The 19,467-nt window shown below is 34.1% G+C and overlaps 1 protein-coding gene across 1 annotated transcript in view; it reads left to right on the top strand.

Moving 5' to 3' along the window:
• TINAG (tubulointerstitial nephritis antigen) overlaps positions 1-19,467 on the top strand; it is a 97,938-nt gene that overhangs the window by 21,533 nt on the left and 56,938 nt on the right. Inside the window, exons 4-5 of the mRNA XM_063098033.1 lie at positions 3,299-3,413; positions 14,624-14,747. Coding sequence (XP_062954103.1) covers positions 3,299-3,413; positions 14,624-14,747 — 239 coding nt within the window. The remainder of the gene's footprint in view (positions 1-3,298; positions 3,414-14,623; positions 14,748-19,467) is intronic.

The raw sequence follows: 19,467 nt of genomic DNA on the forward strand, positions 1-19,467 counted from the left end.
GAAGAAAAGGAATAAAACTAAAATAATGTACCAGGGAAAGTCCTTGAATTTAAAAGAAATTTCTAATTCTCAGCTATTCTGTGTTCATGATGCTCAAATTGTTTTCCTTTGTGAAAATATAATAATATTATATAATTCAATATTAATTAAGTGCTTTTTAAAATAGCCTACATACAAATATACCACCTTTGCTTTAAAATATTTCTTCCTTGCATCTTGGCAGTACGTATTTTAGATCCAAGTCTTTATTCATGCTATATAATACACTTCAGTGCTTATTTATTTCCTGTATTACTTTTCAATGCAACCAATTAATATTAATTAAACATGTGTTCCACTTGTGACATTGCTGGGGATACAAATAAATAATGTCTTCCTTAAAGGCATTTGCCATCCAGTTGAGAAGCCAACATGTCATATCTTTATAAAAGGATTTCTAATGAGGGGGCAGAATATAAGTGCCAAATTAGTGGCACGAGTAATAATCAGCATATTAGTGAAGAAAGGGAGATGCATAACCTTTTCAGTTATTTGCTGCTGTGTAACAAACCATTCCGGAATTTAGCACTTTAAAACTACAAGTTTTTCGTTTATTCACATCAGCAATTTGTAATGGACTCTGCTAAGTATCTAGTTGAATTGTCTAACAGGGCCTTACTCCCACGTTTGGCGGGTAGTGCTGAGTGTTGACTGGGCCATGTGTCTTCAGCAGGCCAGCCTTGGCTTCTTCACATAATAATAGCTCTACAGGGCATGAGTGGAAGCTACACAAGTCCTCTCTTGAGGACTCAGCTTGAAAGTTGCACAGCATCAATTTTTATTGCTTTCTTTTGGGCAAAGCAAGTTACTAGACCAGCCCACATTCATAAGTTAGGAAAGTAGACTTCACCTTTTGATAGATAAAGCTGCGAATAATTTGTGGCCATTTTTAATCTATCACATCTCTAAACTTGATTTCTCTTATGAACTCAAAATCTAGTCTACTGATAAGTTTTCCCTGATTTTTTCACTGGCTTCTCAAAATCAGCACCTCCCAAACCGGAGGGATTAACTTCTACTACCTCTCTTTGGTTACTGGCATCTCTCTTCACCTGGTCAACCAAGCTAGAAAATTCGAAGTGAGTTTGATTTTTCCTTCCTTTTCATTTTCAGTCACTAGGTCTTGCTAATTCCCTCACTCGAAGTTTTTCTTATGTATGTATTTACTCTATTTCTAGGCTATATTTTCGTGCATTTCTTTATTAAGCCTAGTTTGAAATGACCTGACTTGTCTCTCTGTTTTAAGTCTGACCAAATTCCAATCTATTCTTTATACTTTTATGGTTATCCTTCTAAAACCAAAACTTTGATACTGCTACTCACATACAATTATGTGCCTTAGCATAAATAACTATCTGGCCCAAATACTTCTTTACTATTTCATCTATTATATTCTTTTCAGCCCCTATGTCCCTGTCCCCTCTCATAGTTAAGAATTTAACTTATCTGCCATTCCCTAAATATGCCACCCAATTTCAAACCTGCATGCTCTGTTCTGGAGTTGCCTTTATTTAGAATAAATGCTTTCTTCTTTCACATCTGGCCACTAAAATTATTCTCAGCCTTCCAGACTGAACACTAAATTCAATTTTTGTAAAAACTGTGCCAACTCCTTCAGTCAGAGTTATGTTTGGATCCTCTACTCTGATCACGTTTTGACCTCCTGCTAATATATGAGACATATTGAAGTCATTTCTGTCTTTGTAGCCTTTGTTAGGGTGTGAGCTCCTTGAGGGTGAGAAATTTATTCATTTCTATGTCCTCAGTGTTTACAGAGAATATAATAGTTAAATTAAGAAAGTCCAATAAATACTAAATTGGATTAAAAGGAAAGTAATAGTCTAGGTCAAGGGAGATGGTGTAGGATAGTTGTGCTTTTCATACTTTTTGAGTATAACTCACAATAAAATATACATTTCACTTTTTGATGTACTATTCACACACACATACACACAGATGCATAAACAGTAGTTACTCTATTTGCAATGGACTAATACATCCTTCTGTTTCTCCTATTTTCTGTTTTATTTTTCTAAAATGCTACTTCCTGCTCACTTAATTGAGTGCTTAATTAAATGCCCCATGGATGTCTCTGACCTGATGTTTGAATGCTAGTGTAGGACACCAAAAGCATACTTTACTGTTGTCGCAATTTTGCTGAAAGCATGTCCTGTTAATCTCTTAAATAGTACTACAGTATCTAAAATATTCAGAGATTTCTTTATTGAAGTTCTTTGGGTGACGGAGATTGTATTTTAAAATTGTAGCTGAGACTTTCTTAATATTTTATGAACTAAGAGATCTTATAAAAGAAAAGCATTAACTTTCCAGGCATATTTTTGAGTTGTATTTTCAATCATTTATAAGAGCCCATCACATTATAAACAATTCTGGTGATAAACACAAGATAAAGTTTATATTTGACTTAAGTACTGAATATATATTGCCCACAAGTTGTAGGTAATTAAAATAAGCATTGTTTATTGTCACTTTCTCAGTTTTCATCTACTACCATCTCCTAAGGAATTTTTGTTGTCTTCAAATTTAGATGTTAAATTTGGAAACAAAGTTCTTTTTCTAAGAGCACAAAATATTTCTCTAGAAAAATATGCGCTTTTTATTACCTAATTTTACATAAATGAATTTTATATTATTAATAATTGATGTTATTGAACACAGCACAAATTAACTCATTTTAATACAGAAAAAACAAAATATTTCAATATCTAATTAGCACTATTTTTTATTTAAAATATAACTATTTTGTCCTTGATTTTTCATGTATACTTCTTTTTACCTGGCCAACTTCTTTTCAAATGTAAACTAAAAAGAAAGAAACAGACTACCTTATTTAATCTAAAAGTACATTTCTGTATATTCAAACTTCTTTTAAAAATATATTTAATGGTATTTAAAGGAAACTGCATATATTGGCTTTATTACCACTTAATCCCTTTAGCAGTATATAAAGGTTTTATATTCTTAGTTTTATTATATGTTGATAATGGTCTTAGGTTTCTCATATGAGTCATTAAAATAAGTAAAATGGACCAAATTTAGGAGGGGCATCTCATGTACTTGATTATTAGAATAATCAACAATGCATTGTTTACATGGAGAATATCTAGACTGCAGTAATATATAGTTTTCATTTTGTGAAATTTGCTGTTGTATACTTTCAGAAATATAAACGAACATGTATTTATAAAAGTGACATCACATAACCTATGTGTATTTTTTCTCTTTCATTGTAAGGCAGATGGACAGCAGAGAACTACAGCCAATTTTGGGGAATGACTTTAGAAGACGGTTTCAAATTTCGCCTGGGCACCTTGCCACCTAGCTCCATGCTTCTGAGTATGAATGAAATAACAGTAAGTGTTCTTTCAGATTTGCATATGTGCATATGTTGGTGTAGGTGTGTTCATATGTGCACTTAAAGCAATTTAAAATCACTAAAATAATGTTTTGAGCTTTCAGTAATAATTTTGTCATATAAATACAAAAATCTTTTCCTAAAATGGTTGTTACATTCCTCAAAATTTTCATGTGTGCATAGAAAGTTCACTATTACCAATTAGACACAGTCTCCTTTAAAGAGTGATTGAGTATTCTTTTACATTGCTAATGATTTCATAGAAATACAGATTTTGATTATTGGTTGTTCATTGTGCCAATGTTTTTTCTTTTTTAACAAAATACAGTGAATTTTGTGAATTCATCAAAACTCTGCTTTGATGTCTTTTGGAATATTCATTATCACACAAGAATGAAATAAATGCTGGTAAATTCAGACATGAATGCTCTGATGATTAGTAAATGTTTGTCCTCAAAAATCCTCAAAATGTCCACTAAAATACGTTCAAATTTTGCCTGATAACCTAGCAAACTCCTTTGTGAAATTGCCTCAAATTACCTAACATGCCTATATTTTGTACTATTGTATTGGTTTTCCCTTTTATTTTTAAGAGGTATTATTATCTGATAATAGTTATCTTGTATAACTACCTCTCTAGTTATCACAAATCTCTAACTCACAGAACTAGTTTTACCCACTGTGGAGTGTTTCCCTGACATGTATACTTTCCAGTTGAGATTTGATTGTACTCAAGGCCTGTTATTAATGCCCAGGGCAGAGCAGGGCTTCCAGGCTGCTGAAGTGTATCCTCTCTACTCCAAGATGAAGACAACAGGCCCTTGCTGCCTGGAAGCATCTTAAGCAGGGCTGTTGCTTGCTGTTGGATAAGTTGTAAACCGTCAGGTTTGTCATTGAATGTTTAGTGTGCTTTGCTTTCCAGAGATTTAATCACCTGAGTTATTGTTCTAGTTCAAATTGCAATAGTAGGGCCTGCTAAATTATAAGTAGTATCAGAAAAGATGATAATAACTGACATTGATTGAGTAGTGATGTTAAGCTATTAAGCACTTTTATACAATATCTCATTTAATTCCTACAGCAGTTTGATGTAGTGGGTACTATTGTTACCCACGTTATCTATTTATTTATTATTTATTAATTAATTAATTTATTTATTATGAATATTCATGGGGTACAAAGCAAATTGTCACCACATGTGCCTAAGATGTGATGGCCAGATCCATATTGGCTGCATGCCCATTACGACAAATTGTGATTATACCTGTAAATCAAGCAAATTGAGACTGAGAGAGGTTAAGTCACACTGAGGTTAAGAGGGATTCAAAGACACCACAGAATTACTTAAATTGCAGAGCCAACTAAAGATTAACTAAAAAGATCAACCCTCCCCTGCAAAGTCGCTAGAGTTCCAATAGAATCAGTTTGCTGTGGCCAATTCTGATTCAAAGTAGCAAAAAGCCTTTTAATCTCTTAATCAGATCTAATTTCCTGAAATGCTCAGATTAGATATATTTTTAGATCTTTCCTACAATCAATAAGATGCAAATCTTTAGAGATGTGGTTCAAATTCATGGTTTTCAGTGACCTAACTGTATGATAAGCTGAAAAAGTCATTTTTTTTTTCTGGTTGTTTTCTTTTTTATGTTTGTCCCCACACAGCTAGGGGGGAAAAATAGTCAGCGTTGTTTAAGAAAAGATAGTCCTTTGTAAGTTTTGCCCTTTTACTTGCTTTCATTGAGGGCCACAGTAGGCCAAACACTGATTTGGGTGTCAATATACATTTCCTTGGGATTATTTCTGACATTTCCTTTTTACACTTTAATTTTTTGCAGCTTGAAATGTTTTATATTCTAGAGAAAATGAGGTACTTTCCCCCCCCCCTCAAATTGCCACTCACCATAGCATAAAAAAGGAAATTATTTATTGGCTCCTGGGGATTGTTTGCATAAAAGTTGTTGTGATGATATTCAAATGAAAAATCTTAATGTTAGTACTTTGGGAGAATTTAAATTACTTACTGCTATGAATTAATGTAATACAGATGCAATTCTTGGAATTGCCAAGTAATTCCAGGAAAGCAATAAAGAAAATTTTGCTAGATCTGTAAGTTTCTGGGTGTTGCAGTTGTCTTAATATCTGCTCAGGTAGAAGAGAATCAGAAATATAACAAGTATTTCTAGGAAGAACCTGAGGTCGATATGAATTGAAATGAATTGGTAGCTATAGGAAGAGCTAAAATAATAAAAAGGTTAGCTTTTAGCCTGGTGATTACACAGAAAATACTCCCAAAATGTGCATAATATTAAACATGACCATGTACACTGAACATTAACTCTTTTTTATGTAGGTATGCTTCTGGCTAACTGACTTTCCCCACTTTTTTCAACTTTTTTAAAAGGCATTTTTAACATATAATGGAATATATGTACGTTAGGGTAGACAGTGACAACAGTAGTAAAACTTTAGGCATGCTGAGAAACTTTACTGCACCCCCACCCCAAAATATCTCATTTTCCTTGGATGAAAGTTGGGATTCATTAAATTATTTTCCCTGGGTAGGAGAGATGAGTCATGAGTCATCTCAGATTCTTGAAAAAGCTCTTCACTTCCCTTGTTGGTTTCTTGGCTTTTTTCCTTAGCTTAAATCACTATTCCCATAGTGTGTCTACTGAACATGAGTTAGAGGAATATCAAAGGTGTTCATAGAGAGTTCCATGATCATATAAATGTGAAAAATCTGTTTAATCTGTAAAAATCAGGTCAACCCAAACAATTTTTTTCAGTGTGTGATTATACAATGACAAATAGAAATATGTTGATAGTTGGGGATTGAAAAAAGGTAACTTGGGTATTTTGTGGGGGAGCCTTCTGAATGGCAATCCTAAGTGAGATCAGACAAAAGGAAACATAAACTTATTTTTTACCCTGGGTACAAGCAGAGCAAATGAGAAATAAAAGAAAGAAAAGAAAGAAGGCTGAGAAGCCCTACCCAGACCCAGACCATGCAGCAACTTGGTGAGAATTAGAGAAGAGCGCTCCCTGTGGGTGGATGCAGTCCTGAGGGCACAAGGCTTGGCAGAAGGTTCCTTTGAGAGAATTAGGAAAATAAACTCTCTGGACAGAAACAGTGCTGTGCTAAAGCAAAGGGCTCGGAAAACACAGCAAAGGATGGATTCCAGCCTCCACTTGAACTTTGAGCTAGACTTCCTGGGGCAGCTCAGAACTTGCAGATCTGCAAGTGTCCCATCTACGAACAAACAAACTTGTGAAATGGCACATTATATCCCCCTTCTCAAGATTCACAGAATTCATTAGCATATTGAAGACACTGAGAACCCTAATTCTATTAATATTATTTCTTACCCATTGTTTCCTAAATTCACAAAATTGGGGAATCTTTTTCTTTCTTCTTTTGGTTTATAATGATTATTAATATTCCCCAGGATTTAGGTTCCACAGAACGCACTTTGGGAATACTGACTTAAGCTAAAATATTGAAATAAAAGTGCTGGAGGGAGCAGAAGTGTACGGGAAAATAGAACTTCCTCAGTGTGTCAGAAAGAAAACAATAGAGGTGACCAATTATTATGACTGTATGCAAAACTGTCATTGAATGAGGTCCTTTTGAGCCTGCAGAAATATCACAGTTGAAGTCACGATGAAAGACATGTTCTCCTCCCAAATGCATGGCTCCTTGCCATGCCTGTCCAGGTACCCCACACATCTGCTTGGATTACTGTGTCTGCCTCTTTTCACCTCTGGGCTTTTCCTTTTTGCCTCCCCGTGCCACACTCAATGCATCCTATGGAAACCCAACAGATGAATCTACACACACTATTTTATCATGCCAGTCCGCCACTCAAACCTCCAATACCTTAATGCCTACTCACTCATTAAAGAACCACTGAAGCGATTAGCCTGTGCCAGGCACTGGACAAGCAAGATGTGAGAGACATGATCTCCATCATCAGGAAGCTCCAAACTGATTGGAATGACAAATACATTTAGAGATGGGAGAAAAATGAATTAAAAGCGCTGTTTCATCATAAAAGAAGTATATAAAAAATCACCATAGAAAGACAGAGACAAATTGGGTGAAAATTGATACTTACAAATTTCCACATTATCTTTGTGTAGGAAATTTGCCAAGCCCTTTGCCAAACTCATGGGTTCTTTGTAATATGGCCATAGCATAACTTTCCAACCTATATTCCATTACTCTATAATTGTGTCTGATGTAGTCAATCTCATCTCACCCCTTTCCTCTGATCATGACATTCCTGCCCGCTCAGGTCCACCTAAGGAAACTCTTCCATGAAAACTCCTCTGGCTTCTACTAAGCCTTCTCTCTGTCTTCTTCCTAAATTTATAGACAATTATTTCAATTGTTCTGTGAATGTGAATTGAGTCTCCTTATTTAAACTATTGAACATGTTGTGGAATCATTAGATCAGAAGATGAATCTATTTAGTCCTGACAATAAATAATTTCATAACCTTGGAAAAAAAGAGGCATTTTCTCACACATGTGGAAACTAAATAAGTTGGTCTCATAGAAGTAGAGAGTAGAATAGTGGTTACTAGAGGCTAGGAAAAGTAGAGGGAGAAGGGAATGGACACAAAATAATAGCTAGAAAGAAAGAATAAGGTCTAGTGTTCTTTAGCACTGTAGGGAGACTACAACGAAAAACAATTTATTGTATAATTTCAGATAGCTAGAAGAGAGGATTTTGAATGCTTCCAGCACAAAGCAATGTTTGAGGTGATGGATATGCTAATTACCTTAATTTGATCATTACACATTATATATGTGTACAGAAACATCATACTGTACCCCATAAATATGTATAACTATTATGTGTCAAGTAAAAATAATAATAAAAATAAATTTTAAAAAAAGGCATGCATAGTCCAGTGTGTTCATCCATGTGGTCCCATTCCATACACTGGGATGGACCTGAGCTCTGGAGCCTGTTACTTGGGTCTCAGTCTGGCTTCTACACCTGTGGCCACTGTCTCCTCCTCCGTTAAATGGTGATAGCTGTAGTATCTAGCTCATGAGGTCATATGAGTTCCATGAAAAGCTGGATGAGAAGTGCTTAACACAGAACTTACTATATAGTGAAGCATTAAAGAAATGTTTTAATATAATATATAAAGTTGTTTGTTCTCCCTGTATCAACCTTGGGAGAATAGCAGGGTTCTGAAACAGGCCAATTCTGTAAGGACTAAAATATTGGAACCTTCATCATTTGGAGCACTTTATTTTGTAAAGGAAAGTGTAACCCTGGGTTTATTGGCCCTGATAGAGTTTACACATTTCTGGTAAACCTGAAAATTCTTCAATTATGTTCTTGTGTCAAATCAAATCATATCAAATCAAATAAAATCAAATCAGCTCTGTAGCTGATTGTTTTTCCAGACATAATGTTCAAGTGTTTTTAAATTTGGGGGATATCTTAAAGATGTTTCACTGTGTTGTATCTTATTGTAAATATTGCAAATATTTTGAATGAAACATACTATTTTCACACAGAAATGTGGAAATTAACAGTTCATTTTTACACTTGGCTCAGTTGAAAATTTTTTTTAGTAGTTTTGTTTTTATTGTTCTTTATTCCCCATAAAGAATAATTAGGTTACCAAAGCTATTACAGATAAGTATTACATCTAAGGTGGAACTATTTGGAAACTATTAAAAATTTTAAAAGATTTGCATGACATTTAAAACTTATAGATATACTATATTATATGGTCTCAGATTGATGTATATAAAAATGTTCTAAAATTTTCTGAGTCAACCTCATAGTTAACTAGCACAACATCTTTTCTTAGTCATAAATAGATTTAGTTGGGTAACTAACAAAGAAAAACAATGTCAAAATTTTTCTATGATTTGTTGAAAGTTAAAGCAAAATAATATTTTATGTATCATTAATAATTTTTAAAGTTACTGATCTTTGAGGTGAGAAATAAATTCATTTAATTATCTGGATATTTTATCATTGTCTAAATAACACATAGCAGTTGATTGACTGGATTTATTTCACTAGTCATGAGTTGCAAAGGAGGAACTTGTGTTTTCCTTTCCAAAATATATTCCAATCATAGAAAATACTGAGGCATGAGAAATACCTTTGGAGAAATCAAAAGTGAATATTTTCAAGTTTAGTTTTTACCACTGATAAGTTATGGAAATTTTTCATTTGCTTAGGAATAACCCTGTCTGAATGAACATATTCTATTTGATTTTAATAACATATGTCACCAGTGTAAACAGAAGCCTCTGTAGAAACTGAAACATTGAACATAAAAGTGAAAAACACTGTTATATAGTTATAAACTTTATAGAATATTGAGTAAAAATGACCATTTTTTCCCCCATAAAACTTATGTTAAGCTCCCACATACATGAATATAAAGCCTCCAAATACTGTAAGTGCTGCTGTTGCTGCAAAGAGAGGCATGGCCAGATGTCATGGTGGAGTCCAGTTTAAGTATATGTTTCCCTTAGCTCATGTCACAATCTTCTGATCCATGTACAGAAAAAGCCAAGGACGGAATAGGATGCTAGCTGTTCTGACTATCACTGAAAAGTCAAAGAGCATCAGAACATTTACTTATGTCTCCTCAAGTCTCTTTCTTTCTTAACCTCTTTCTTGGAATGGAACCCCAGACCTTTCAGTAAACTTTAGAAAATATACACCCGGCCTCACTCCTTATTCACCTACACTTGTGGCAGAATGAAAGTCTTATCTCTCAAATCATGTTTTGGGCTTTCAATTTTATTTTTCTGTACAAGTCATAGTCTGATGCATATCACTGTGATGTAATTGAACATGACTCGAACACAGTGGGACCGAATTGATCACCACAGGACAAATCTTCAAAAAGAAATGTGAAAATTAATTTTTTTCTTGTATACGAACAAATATTTTGGGCTGTTAAAAAGCAGAATCTGGAAGTGACTTGTGTGTTGATGAAACATCACTTACTCTCTGGCTTCCCCACATCTGGGTCTGTCTTGTCCATACTGTGGTTCTTCCCAAAAGCATGTTCCATGAAACACTAGTCCTTTGATCTGCTTGACCATAAAAATAATAGAAAATAAAATAAAATAAAATATTTTGTATTGGGCCAAATCGTGAACATTTAAAATCATGAACATTATTTCCACTTTTTAGAGTCTCACATATATTAACAGTGTATAAAAAATATTGCAGTGAAGACAAAATTCTATTTAATTTTCAATACCAGTGTTTCTTAGAACTATTTGATCAACAAACTCCTTCTTTTGTAATCAACCTTTTAAAATTCCTCAGAACTAGAGTTCAAAGGAACTCATTTTAGAAAATATCATAGTTCATCCATTTGCAGATATACATTTTCTTCACTTTTTAACACCTCTTCAATGGGGATGTTTTCTTACATTTAATGATGTCTTGGGTTCAATGAAATATAGCATTGTCCTAGCAAGTTTAATGACAATTACGTGTACTGTATAGTTATTATTAGGCTCATCTGAGTGACAAAAATCCAAAATGACAGTGGCTTAAGTAAGATAGAAATTGATCTCTCACCAGCAAACCTGGAGGTGGGTGGCCTTTCTGCTGGAATTGCACTCTGTGGGGCTGGATAGCCACAGTACATTCTTGTTGTTGCTCCATTGCCCAGGCTTTTAATCCAAGGTCATATAATGGTTTGAGAAGACTACTATATGTTCATCTATAAAGAACAAACTTCTGCCAGCAGGAAAAGATAAAAGGCTGAGGAAAAGGAGTAAGAGTCAAGTGCTAGCTGTCTCTTAAGGAAAGTTCTCAGAAGCTGCCAAATGACACCTTTGCTTACATCCCATAGGCCAGAACTTAATAATAGCAGCTGAGTTGTGGGGGGTGGAAGTTGTCACTTTTCTGACTCTGCATGTGCTGAGATAAAATTCTATTTCTGTGAAGAAAGGAGAGGACTGGAGAAGAACTGGCACTACTTGCCATAGTGTGATCATTGAATATTGATATTTACAAGTAAGTAGATCATTAAAAAATTACAATTAGAAATTAGAGAAATATCACAGAATAAATCTTAAAAAGTTAAGGCATGAAGGCAATATTGTTGAAGATGAAAAATTCATTTAGCCATTAGCAACCAGAAAATTAGCCTTTTTCTCCCCAATATCAAATAGATCAGAAGAAATTTCTTAGTATTCATGGCCACTGACCTTAGATTGTGAAGGTCAGAGCAGATTTATATTCTCTGTTGCTTTATTTGATTTTTAGGTCACTCTGATTATCCAAATTTAAGTGATGGGAAAGTGCAACTAGAGACAGAGGGGATGATTCACATAGTGGATACTGTGTAGATATAGACTCAATAGCAAGAATGGTAGGAATTTGTTCTGAGATTCTTGAGAACATCAATAGTGAACATGTCAGGAATTTGTTCTGGGGTTCTTGTTTGGCTCTAGCTGCTCTGTGATTATATTTCCATATTCCTTCAAAGATTTTAATTCAATTAAATGCAGAAGTTGTAAAAAATTTTCCACTGTTTATCATTGCATTTAATTCTCATATTTGTCTAAAATATCTTTAATTTCTAGTTTCTAAATGGAAAGATTGCAGCAGAGAGACTGTTCAAATTTAACCTCACATTTGGCTAATAATGATTTGGAAATATTAGATTACAACTGAAATTTTTTCAACATTACAATTAAAAAAATCAAAAATGCCCATATGGAATAGTACAAAACTTTCTTATGCATAAGTTTCTATCTTATTTAAGCCACTGTCATTTGGAATTTTTGTCACTCTCAGCTGATCCTCTTGATTTTTTTGCTTTATTAAGCTATCCTTTGGCAATAAATAAATAAATAAAAATAAGTGTATCATTCATTAAAGCCAAACTTCTACTATCAATTCCTAAAAGCTGTTATTCTGTGATGCTTACTATTACTTATAAGCTCTATAAAACACTCTTACTTTACAAGGGAATACAGTAATTTGGAATAATAGGATATGGAATTTTCAATGTGTTTATTATATCAGATTATATGATATCATGAAGCAAATAAATTTGCAAGGTAGTATGTGCCTGCTGGGCCTCTATCCACAGGGGCTCATTTTCAGGAAAAGCAATATTAAATGGTAATAACTTGAAAAATCCAATAAATGAGCTTCATGAATTGATCTGGCTTAGTAAGTTGGTAAATATGTTTTCAATAAAAATGTCATTTTGTTTGTTGTTTCTCTATTGCTTTATCTGATTGAGAAGGATTAACCATTCATATTTTTCATTTTTAAAAAATAAGTCAGAAAAGTAAAAAATGCATGCTGGTAATATAATTTAATTTAATGTGCCTACAAGGGAAAAGCATTTTTAAGAGATGAAATCTACCTGATAAATATGTATCTCATTATTATTATCAAATATTTATTGAGTATCTCTGATGAGCAAAGTACTCTGGTAGACTTTCGAATGTGGAGGTCAAACTCTAAATAGCTCAACCCTGCTAAAATGTATTTGAAGTGACAGTTGTATCTTTATTGCTTTGACAGAAAAGAAGGAAATATTCTAGCTGTGTTATTAAATGGGGATTTTAAAGTGATAAATTACAATAACAACTGACACTCCACTTATATTTTTTGGAAACTTGAGGCAAGAATATTATAAGTGCTTAAAAACATACTGATAGGTCAATAATAATACACTTGGAAGATATGAGTAAATGTATAAGATATGTGCATATCTGTTCCAATTAGAAAGACACCTTTGGAGAGTAAGTCTATATCTCTGAAACTATTTACTTAGAGCAATAAATTTATTCTTCTCCAACCCTGAAGTTCTGCAATGTGGGCCATCTAATGTCTCAGAACCCCAAATCACCTGGCTTTCTATGATACCACCCTTCAAGTTACCATGCATGCATTCTACGGAGATCTTAACGTTTTTGGCATCTTTCTTCCATCATCTGAATAGCACTGTTTTTAATAATGAAACTCAAGATTTAATAATTTGCTTATGAGGTGATGCTAGTTCTTTAAATCAAATCTAAACTCTCCCATTAAAATTCTAATTTATAAATTATTTTGGATGAACAGGTTTTCAAGCAGACATGTAAGTTCTAAATTTTCCTTGCTTTTGTCTTTGAACCTATTATGCACTTGTCAGAAGTAATTTTTTTTTGCAAAATACCAGATTGGTATCCTGACTTTTTCAATGCACAATCATAAAACTTTCAAATAGGTAGAATTTTGTCTTTTACAGACATTTTGCTTCTGCTGCAAATTATCCACGTATTTCTGATAAAGTAGGGAAATGATAGAAATAAAGTATGTTGTTAAGAATTCTAAAACCTGGGTCTAGTCTGAGTATTTCTTCTTTAGCTCAGAGGACTTAGCATGTTTTTTAACTTTTATAAGTCAGTTTTCTCATTTATGAAAAACAGCTAGTAATATTTTCCCTGATGTCACAAAGTGCTTTTGAGAAGATAAAGGAAAACGATGAGTACAAAATCACTTAAAAAACTTTAAAGCACTCTCAAAAATGAGGTGTGTGTGAAACATATGCACAAGTGATAAAAAATTAATAAGCAAATTCTTATACGGTTCCAGTCCTGATTGTGTTGTAGATTTTCTTTAACGTGGCTCTTAAGACATTATGATATTGTATGTTCGGTATTACACAATTCCTGAAGTCCTCTATAATCTTCAAGGATTTCATAAATATCAATCATCTCATGCCAGTTTCATTTCCCAATAGCTCCAAGTGTGCTCATACATAGCTGCTATAAATGCATTCTTTCAAAACTAATTTCACTTCAGAATCACATATGTTCTCCAAAATAGAAGAGACAGAAAAGTAAACTTTCTTATAAGGACAAATAACATCATGTGGCCTTTCACATGGGTGAGCAAACCTCTGATTCAAGATGACAAACATTGGCTGGAATTATTGCACTATTCTGTAACCCAGAAAAGCATTCTACGTATAGTTCTTATGATTTTGTATTATGTTTTGATTCCCCACACTGAATTGACATTTTTAAACATAGAGTGAAATAGAAATGTTACATAACTATACTTCATTTAGTAACTTAAATATACAAAATAATTTAAAAATAATCATAAACTTTATAAAAGGACATGACATTTTATGATGGCTATTGAAACACATTTGAGAAAATCTGACACAGGTGCCTCTCTTCCCTCTTTAGGCTTCTTTACCTGCAACAACTGATCTTCCAGAGTTTTTCGTTGCTTCTTATAAGTGGCCTGGATGGACTCACGGTCCATTGGATCAAAAAAATTGTGCTGCATCCTGGGCATTTTCTACTGCAAGTAATAAAGTTATTTAAATTGTTTCCTTATAAACTCCTCCTGAGACTCTAGAGTCTGAAAAAGTAATTAAAATGTTTTTTAAATTGTAGTATTTAAATAGTAATATATGGTAAATTAAAATAAAATCTTATTCTGACCAGAGAAAACTACCTAAAGGTCACATAAAAATTTTAAAATTCATTTTTAGTGTAAAAATTATTTTTAGGACCTAAGTTTAAATAGAGAGTGAATCAAAAGAGCAACAAAATAAAGTTGCCAAGTTCTTTTGTCTTTTGAGAGTTAAGGTCAGATAATAAAAAGAGTGTTAAGGTTCTTCTTCATCTGTAATATTATCTGTAATCCTAATACACACATAGGCGCCCACACATAATCCTTATATGCTTTTCTCTTTATAAGGTTTGCAAAAATATACTAAGTTATTCAACTAATTTGATGGAAGTATGACTTTAGAACTAAATAATGCATCAAATGGGTTTTATCTTATTTTAAATAAATATAAGTAAATATCTAGGTTCTGACTCTGAAGTTATATAACTGTTCTTTTAATAACAGTAGCATCCAAACTAATGCCACTTTTATTCCAGAAGTGTAAGGAATATCTTAAAAAAAATTTTTTTTTTATCTTAACTTCTCAATATACATTGTAGATTTTCATGTCCCGTTACCTGTTCTTCTTTACCCTCCCTCCCTATTGCGTTATATCTGTTCACTTGTCTTAACAAGTTCAAGTAATCGTGATTGTTGTGTCCTCTTTCTTCCCCCACCCTTTATTTGTTTGTATGTTTATATATTTATTTGTTTTTAGCTCCCACAAATAAGTGAGAACCTGTAGTATTTCTCTTTCTGTGCCTGACATCTTTTTCAATCTGGATGCCCTGTATTTCCTTCTCTTCTCTGATTGCTCTGGCTAGTACTTCCAACACTATGTTGAATTGGAGTGGTGAGAGTGGGCATCCTTGTCTAATTCCTGTACTTGAGGGAAAAGCTTTCATGTCAGCTTTTCCCCATTCAGGATGATATTGGCAGTGGGCTTATCATAAAAGGCTTTAATTGTTTTGAGATACTTTCCACCTATACCTAACTTATAGAGAGTCTTTATCATGAACAAATGTTAAATTTTGTCAAACGTGTTTTCAGATCTATAAAGATGGTCATATGGTTTTTGTCTTTGTTTTTATTGATGTGGTATATCACATTTATTGATTTGCATATGGTGAGCCAACCTTGCATCCTTGGGATGAATTCCACTTGATCATGGTGTATAATTTTGTGTATGTGTTGCTGTATTCTGTTAGCTAGTATTTTATTGAGGATTTTTGCATCTATATTCATCAAGGGTATTGTCCAGTAGTTTTCTATTTTTGATGCATCTTTGTTTGCTTTTGGTATCAGGGTGATGTTTGCCTCATAGAACAGGTTTGGGAGAATGGCCTCTGTTTTAATCTTTTGGAATAGTTTGTAGAGAATTGGTATCAATTCCTCTTTAAAGATTGGTAGGACTCTGCAGTGAACCCATCCAGTCCTGGGCTTTTCATTGTTGGGAGCCTTCTGATAACAGCTTCAATCTCTTTTATTGTTATTGGTTTGTTCAGATTTTCCATATCTTCTTGGCTCAGTTTTGATATTTTGTATGTGTCCATTTCCTCCAGATTTTCAAATTTGTCGGCACACAGTTTATAGTAGTCTCTAATGATTCCTTGTATTTCAGAGGTATCAGTTGTAATACCACTTTTTCATTTCTAATCTTTGTTATTTGGGTCTTCTTTTCTCAGTTAGCTTTGCTAAAGTTGTGCCAATTTATTTACCTTTTCTAACAACCAACATTTTGTTTCATTGATCTTTTGTATCATTTTTCGGGTTTCTATTTTGTTTAGTTCTGTCTGATCTTAATTATTCCTTTCCATCTACTAACTTTGGGTTTGGATTGTTCTTGTTTTTCTAGTTCCTTAAGGTGAAGCTTTGGTTGTTTATCTGCCATCTTTCCACTCTCTGAAGTAAGTATTTAATGAGATAAATTTTTCCCTTAGTACTGATTTTGCAGTATTCCACAGATTTTGGTATGATGTGTCATTATTTTCATTAGTTTCAAGAAATTTTTTGATTTCCTGCTCAATTTCTTCTTGGATCCATATGTCATTAAGTAGAATGTTGTTTAACTTCCATGTGTTTGTATAGTTTCCAGAGTTTCATTTGTTATTGATTTCTAATTTTAATCCATTGTGATCTGAAAAAATACATGGGATAATTTCAACTTTTTAAAATTTGTTGAGACTTGCTTTGTGACCTAACATGTGGTCCATCTTGGAGAATGTTCCATGTGCTGATGAGAAAAATGAATATTCTGAGGTTGTTGGATGGAATGTTCTGTAGATATCTGCCAAGTCCAGTTGGTCTAAAGCATGGTTTAGATCTTGCATTTCTCTATTGATTTTTTGCTTAGATGATATGTTCAATGTTTAGAGAGGGTTGTTCAGGTCCCCTGCTATTATGGTGTTAGTTTCTATCTCATTCTTTAGATCTAATAGTGTTTGCTTTATAAATCTGGCTGCTCTGATGTTGGGGGCATATGTATTTATGATTGTTATGTCCTCCTAATGGATAGTTCCTTTTATCATTATATAGTGGCCTTCTGTATCTCTTTTTATGGCTTTTGGTTTAAAATCTATTTTATCTGACATAAGAGTAGCTACTCCAGCTCATTTTTCATTTCTATTTGCATGGTATGTCTTTTTCCATCTTTTCACTCTTGGTCTATGTGTATCTTTACAGGTGAGGTGAGTCTCTTGAAGGCAGCGTATTGTTGGGTCCATCTTTTTAATCCCATCAGTCACTCTGTATCTTTTGACTGGGGAATTTAATCATTTTATATTTAGAGTTAGTACTGAAAGGTGTTGATTTACTCCTAGCATTTTCTTGATTTTTGTTTAGATGTCTTAAGTATCTTTTGTTCCTTTCTTTCGGATTTTCTGTCTGTCTTCTGTGTTTGTTGGTTTCTTGGGGTGGTAGATAAACTATTTTTTCTCTTATTGTTAGCATTTTTTGTTTTACTGGTAGGTTTTGTTCTTTCTTGAGTATTCATGGCAGTGATGGTTGTTTTTCAGGTATCAAATCCAGTACTCCCTTGAAAATTTCTTGTAAGGCTGGTCATGTGGTAGTGAACTCCCGCAGTTTTTGTTTCTCTCAGAAATATTCTATTTGTCCTTCATTTCAGAAGGATAGCCTTGCTGGGTAAAATACTCTTGGCTGGCAATTTTTGTCCTTTAGTGTTTTGAATATATCATCCCATTCGTTTCTGGCTTTTAGGGTTTCTGATGAAAAGCCTGATGTTAGTCTGATTGGGCCTCCCTTGAGGGGACTTGCCACTTCTCTCTTGCATCTTTTAAGATTCTCTCTTTGTCTCTGAGTTTTGCCAGTTTGACTATAACTTGTCTTAGAAAGGACCTTTTTGGGTTGAATATATTTGGGGATCTTTGGGCCTTCTGAACCTGAAGATCTGTGACTTTCCTTACATCTGGGAAGTTTTCTGCTAATATTTCTTTGAATATGTTTTCAATATCATTTACTTTTTCCTCCCCTTCCTGAATACCCATGATTTGGATATTTGAGCGCTTAAGGCTGTCTGTTCTCTCTCTCTTAGATTTTCTTCAATTTTTAAATTCTTTTTTCTTTTTTTTCTTCAGCCTGTGTTAGTTCAACCAGCCTGTCTTCAAGGTCAGAAATTCTCTCTTCTTCTTATTCTAGCCTTCTAGTTAGACTCTCTGTTGTGTTTTTTATTTCATTGAATGAATCCTCCATCTCCACAAGTCTGCTACATTCTTTTTCAGGGCATTGATTTTGTTGTACGTTTCTTCTTTCAGGTCCTGTATATTTTTTCTTATTTCCTTGTGTTGTCTAACTGAGTTTTCTTGTATCACATTTAGTTTCCTTAGAATTGTTGCTTGAAGTTCCTTGTCAGTCATTTTAAGGATGTCCTGTCCTATAAGATCTAGAGCTTGAGAATTATTATTTTCCTTTGGTGATGATGTACTTTCTTGATTTTTTCATATTTCTGGTATCTTTCCTTTGGTGTTTAGTCATTGTGGCAGGGAGTATCATGGTCCACTTGTTTCACCCTGATGTGTGGCCTGGATCCTGAGGGGACTGACAATTCTGGGCAGTGGGAACTTGCCTGGGCTGGGGGTTCCCATGGCATGTGCCTGTTCTGGAATGGCTGACTCAAGGCATGTCGGCCTGGTGGCTCCTGGGCCTCCCTGGGCTGCAGGGATGGGCCTGGGCTGGGGGCCCCATGGTGTCTGCCTGTTCTGCTGCACTTGACTCAGGGCATGTGGGCCCAGCAGCTCTAGGGCCTCTATAAGCAGTGGTGACTGACCTGGGCTGGGGATCCCTTGGCACACAGCTCCTGCCTGTTCTGGCATGGCCCTCAGGCCTCCTATTGTTGCTTTTTAATAGTTGCAAATTGGTTGATTTGTGGGAGAGAGTGACGCTAGGAACTGTCTGCTCCACCATCTTGACCAGAAGCCTAGGGATATCTCTTTAATAGCTGCTTTCATATAAGTTTACTATCCCAATAAATGAATCACTCAGGTTAACCCCAAGATTTGGTATCCAAAATTTCCCTTAGAGGAGTGTTGTTTGTATTTCAGCAATTAAATAAAATCTAACATGATGGATATGCTAACTATTCTGATATCTATGCCAAATATCTTCATAGAATTACAGT

Source organism: Cynocephalus volans, chromosome 5, assembly GCF_027409185.1.
Source record: "Cynocephalus volans isolate mCynVol1 chromosome 5, mCynVol1.pri, whole genome shotgun sequence".
NCBI lineage: Eukaryota > Metazoa > Chordata > Mammalia > Dermoptera > Cynocephalidae > Cynocephalus > Cynocephalus volans.